The 5,000-nt window shown below is 35.4% G+C and overlaps 1 protein-coding gene across 1 annotated transcript in view; it reads left to right on the top strand.

Annotated features, from left to right (window-relative positions):
* Nucleotides 1-3,971: 3,971 nt before the first annotated feature.
* The window catches only part of LOC135201895 (pro-resilin-like), a 5,077-nt gene continuing 4,048 nt past the window's right edge, over nucleotides 3,972-5,000 (top strand). The window contains exon 1 of the mRNA XM_064231193.1: nucleotides 3,972-4,034. Within this exon, the coding sequence (XP_064087263.1) occupies nucleotides 3,972-4,034 (63 nt within the window). The remainder of the gene's footprint in view (nucleotides 4,035-5,000) is intronic.

Genomic DNA, 5,000 nt, shown 5'->3' with positions numbered 1-5,000 from the left:
CAGACATAACTCGGCAGATTCATTATTCATACGTTAGGTAATTAAGCAAATTTATTGGTCATCAATTATTTACGTCAACGTCACGAGCGATCATAACAGACGAGCGAAACATTGATACTGATACTGATAACGAACCCAAGAAAATAGCATTTTCAAAATATGAGCGATCCTTCTTTTTTTTTTTTTTTTTTTTTTTTTTTTTTTTTTTTTTTTTGTTTTTTTTTTTTTTTTTTTTTTTTTTTTTTTTTTTTTTTTTTTTTTTTTTTTATACAAAATCTATCATGGAGTGCTATTGGTACAGGCAAGCAGATTAGAAAAATTCGAAAAAAAAAAATCATAAAACATACATTAACGTGACGGTGCTTCCAAGTGCTTCAATCATAATTTAGAAAGACAAAGACAATTGGAATTAGTAATTATTATTCATTTAGACATCTAGATCTCCACTAAAGAGCAAATAAATGAATCTTTAACGCTTGACAGTGGCTTTCAGAATTCATAAACTGAGAACAGGTAGCTTTCAATTGCTGGTCTCTTGTTACAAAGAGAATTTGGATCTTGCGACGTGCACACTAAAGGTGCAAGTTCCCAGTTGCACCTTCTGACTTGCAATTTGGGTGGCTGGGAACAGGTGGGGAATGGTTGGTGTGGAGGGATTCTGACCACTTAGCCTTGGCGGAGATTTGCGGTCTCCATACGTTTTCTGTTATAAGCAGCATTTCACGATCATTCCGTAATCTCCTGCCAGATGGAGAAAATAGACATGATGAAAACTGAATCGAAAATTATTTATTTCTTCATCGCTCGGTGAACAAAATATGCAGTCAAGTTTCCACGCTTCCGAAGACAGGAATTTAATATACCTGTCAATGTTGCAACTCTGCATTTCTCTTTCATATTATTAGATTAAAAACAATAAGATCGAAGTCAAAATGGTATAAAATGGAAGTGGATTTCACACAGAATTCTTAATAACAGGCAAATACGAAAAAGGCAATTCCTCATGTTTTGAAAGTAGTGAAAAACCACAAAGAGCAGTGTGTGCATGACGTCATCTGTCATTTTCCATTCTAGATCAAAATTTGCTACTCTCTCTCTCTCTCTCTCTCTCTCTCTCTCTCTCTCTCTCTCTCTCTCTCTCTCTCTCTCTCTTACACATTTTTAACCCAACAAAAAGTCAAGGCAAATTAATAGTTGGGTTATAATGGTTACTAAAGTTAGGTCATAATGGTTAGTAAAGTAGGGTCACATAGGTTAGTAAAGTTGGTTCATAATTGTTAGTAAAGTTGGGATATAATGGTTAGTAAAGTTTGGTCAAAATGGTTAGTAAAGTTGGATCATAATGGTTGTTAACGTTGGGTCAAAATGGTTCGTAAAGTTGGGTTATAATGGTTCATAAAGTTAGGTTAAAATGGTTAGTAAAGATAGTTTAAAATGGTCCGTAAAGTTGGTTCATAATGGTTAGTAAAGTTGGGATATATGGTTAGTAAAATTTGGTCAAAATGGTTAGTAAAGTTGGATCATAATGGTAGTTAACGTTGGGTCAAAATGGTTCGTAAAGTTAGGTTAAAATGGTTAGTAAAGATGGGTCAAAATGGTCCGTAAAGTTGGGTCAAAATGGTTCGTAAAGTTGAATCATAATGGTTCGTAAAGTTAGGTTAAAATGGTTGGTAAGATTGGCTCAAAATGATTCGTAAAGTTGGGTCAAAATGGTTCGTAAAGTTGGGTTAAAATGGTTAGTAAAGTGGGGTTATAATGACTAGTAAAATTGCTTCAAAATAGTTAGTAAAACTGAGACAAACAACTGTATAGTGAATTATAACTACGCTCGAACCTCTAATAAAATCATGAAGTTAAACGTTTACTATTGATCTTGGAGCGAAGTTGTACCATAAGGAAAACATTCATTTACCCGTTAAATGAACTAAAGTAGCAGGTACTGGTAAAGAAATCCTCTGCATAAATAGCAAACAGATGGCACCAGCAGAATTACCATATATGTTAATGTTAACATTAACAACTAATGACAGTTATGGAGCAAATCGTAAGTACTGAGTTCATCAAATTTTTTATGCTCTAGTTGTACAGACCCTAAAGAATAACCGATTCGATCTCCATGACACGTCGTGCGAATAATCATGGATAACTTTACAAACGTCAGTGGAAAAAGAAATCACCTACGAGCTTTTAATATACATACGTACATTATGCAGGGTTTTCCTCTTTACATACTAGGCAAAAGATCCGACATCAACAAAATGCACCTCTACCTCAAGTTCAAGTCCTTAGTACAGTAGTTTGATACGCTAATCCGCATCATCAATTTGTGTGTTTAGTATCATCACTAATAGGGAAGTGCCTTGGCAGAAGAGGATGAAGATCATTAATATTCATCGGCATATGTATATCACACCTTAATACCTGTAGACGTTGCTTATCATGTATATTAAATCAGAATTTATACACTTGTAAAATGCATGGGTAATACATATATACATAAGTATATTTTACAAACGCATACCACCTTTGCTTACTTTAGTCTTCATGGTACAGAAAATATGAAAACAAACATTCCCCAAACAACAACAATAAAAAAGACAATTCTCAATCTGTGGAGATTTACTGGAATTTATATTGTAGTAAAATGACTTCGAAATGTCCACGTGCCAAGGAAATCTCGCTAATGCAAGACTGCCTTTGCACGTGGACATTTCCGTATTAAAAAACTTCTTCAACTCGGAAGTCACAGTTCAAAATTACTCTTCCCAATCCTTAAAAATATAAATATGTATGAGAGAGAGAGAGAGAGAGAGAGAGAGAGAGAGAGAGAGAGAGAGAGAGAGAGAGAGTAATTATACTTTTCCAGTCATTCTTAATTATCATTACGGGTGAAAGTAGCAGGGACATGATGAAATCGATTGGAGATTTCAAGCAGCTTCACAATTAATCTCACTGATCTTTACTTAATTCATAACTGATTTCGATGTCTCACACAATCATAATATGCAAATGACCCTACCGACCTTCGCATAAAATGATTCGTCTAATCGACCTTCAAACATTTAAAGTATATAACTTATGTTATCCCACCCATTCGCTGTCTATAGCAGGCCTCAGCGAACTTCATATAACTTCGGCTAACCTTTACAATTTACACATCAAAATAAGTTTGCAGTCATTTGACACAAACGACGTCTTTACATTCACTAATTTCTAATACATGGAGCAATGTCACGAAGCAATCATAACAGCCTCTATGATAAACGTTCTTTGTTTAATAGCCTGCAATGGCAATAATATAAAACTTGTCTGACAATTTCAAACTGATTTCAATTGTCTTACATGACCGATGATTTCAACATATATATCATCTGAAAATCTAGTGTGATGACTGACGCTGTTTTATCTTTTGCTGATTCAAAGGGAAGGTAGGATGACATTATGCTCTCTTCAATTCTAACCTTAATCCAGCTGATTCCCCGGAGCAATGACCTTTCATTCTGAAACTATACTCTGTTTTTTTTTTCATCTGTCCATCCGCCTGTGGTGTTTTTGTATGGTAACACTGCGTCCTGGGCTTTAGATAGTTACGATACGTGTAAGTTTTAGGTAAATAAAAGGATATCTGGGTTTACATTTGCAACTGAAAAGTGTTTTAATAAATTATGTATGCGAATTACACCGTTAATATTCGAAATAGGATATTATTATAATCGTTGAATGTAAGCTGAATGTAATTATCTAAAGCACGGGACGCAGTGTTACCATACAAAAACACCACAGGCGGATGACAGATGAAAAAAAACAGAGTATAGGGTCATCCATAGTGAACCTACGCGTTGGAAATGCTGACAAGAGACGAAAGAAACAGCCATTATATAAATTTTTTGTTTTCACTACATGCCATGAAGATTTTAAAAATTTCAAAAAGAAACGACTCAATACCTAAGATCGTACGAAAGGTTGGTGGTATGTGCGACGAAGCAACACCACCCTCCGGACCCAACAAATCACTCTTGCTCTGCAGCGTTATCGTAAGTGCCATTTATGTGCAAAATATTGCTGAAATCACTTAATAATTCTGAACTCAACAATGGTGCTCAAAATCTCAATTTTACAATAAAAATCAAGAAATTTTACTAAAGATAAATGCTTAACCTACATAAGCTTGTAAATCACCCAAAGTAATGAAAGTAACAAATTTTCAAAATATTACTGAAACCACTTCATATTGTGAGGACAACGAGATAATTGCTAAGGCAATCTGAGATTCCCGGACACCCGGGCCCCCTTTTTGACAAATCTGGATCATTTTACAACCAAAGATCATGCAAAGTGCCAGCTGTGCGTAAAATAATTAAAATCCAACAATTTTACACATGTCTGAGTAAAAAATGTCAGACGAGCTGATCAACAGACGGATGTCTTTACTATTCGCCTTACCGCTTTAAGAAGGGGGCTGGGCAGAGAGAGAGAGAGAGAGAGGAGAGAGAGAGAGAGAGAGAGAGAGAGAGAGAGAGAGAGAGAGAGATTGATGGATGTTCAGAGATTTGAATTTAAATATTAAAAACAAGCGGCCGACCTATTAGACTTGACGCGAGTCATCAATCAACGCCAGACGCCTGTTCCTCAATCATGAGTTCGTCGACTAAAACGAAAAATAAGTTTCGTATGCCACCGACATTACAGGAAAACATTCAGCCACAGTCTATATCTTCTTCTTTCTGGAGAATTACCTTTACAAAGACTGAGCCAAAGTTGAACTGAAAAAAAAAAAGACCTGCGGAAATAAGGTCATTAAGTGGGGAAAGATGAAAATAAGGTTAATCAACAGGATTCGTCCAAACATTTATATTGACCCTTTATATTGACTATTTGAGTTAGGTATGAGACTGGAGATGAGATAAATTACGAGAAGTGGTGCAGTACAAAATATCAGGTACACAGGGGACACCATGCGGATTGCTTTTGGTCTTGAAAAAAGATGTTCCATTACTGGA

This window comes from Macrobrachium nipponense, chromosome 28 (genome assembly GCF_015104395.2).
Source record: "Macrobrachium nipponense isolate FS-2020 chromosome 28, ASM1510439v2, whole genome shotgun sequence".
NCBI lineage: Eukaryota > Metazoa > Arthropoda > Malacostraca > Decapoda > Palaemonidae > Macrobrachium > Macrobrachium nipponense.
The sequence above is the reverse complement of the archived record's forward strand: the minus strand, read 5'-3'. Positions and strand labels throughout refer to the sequence as shown.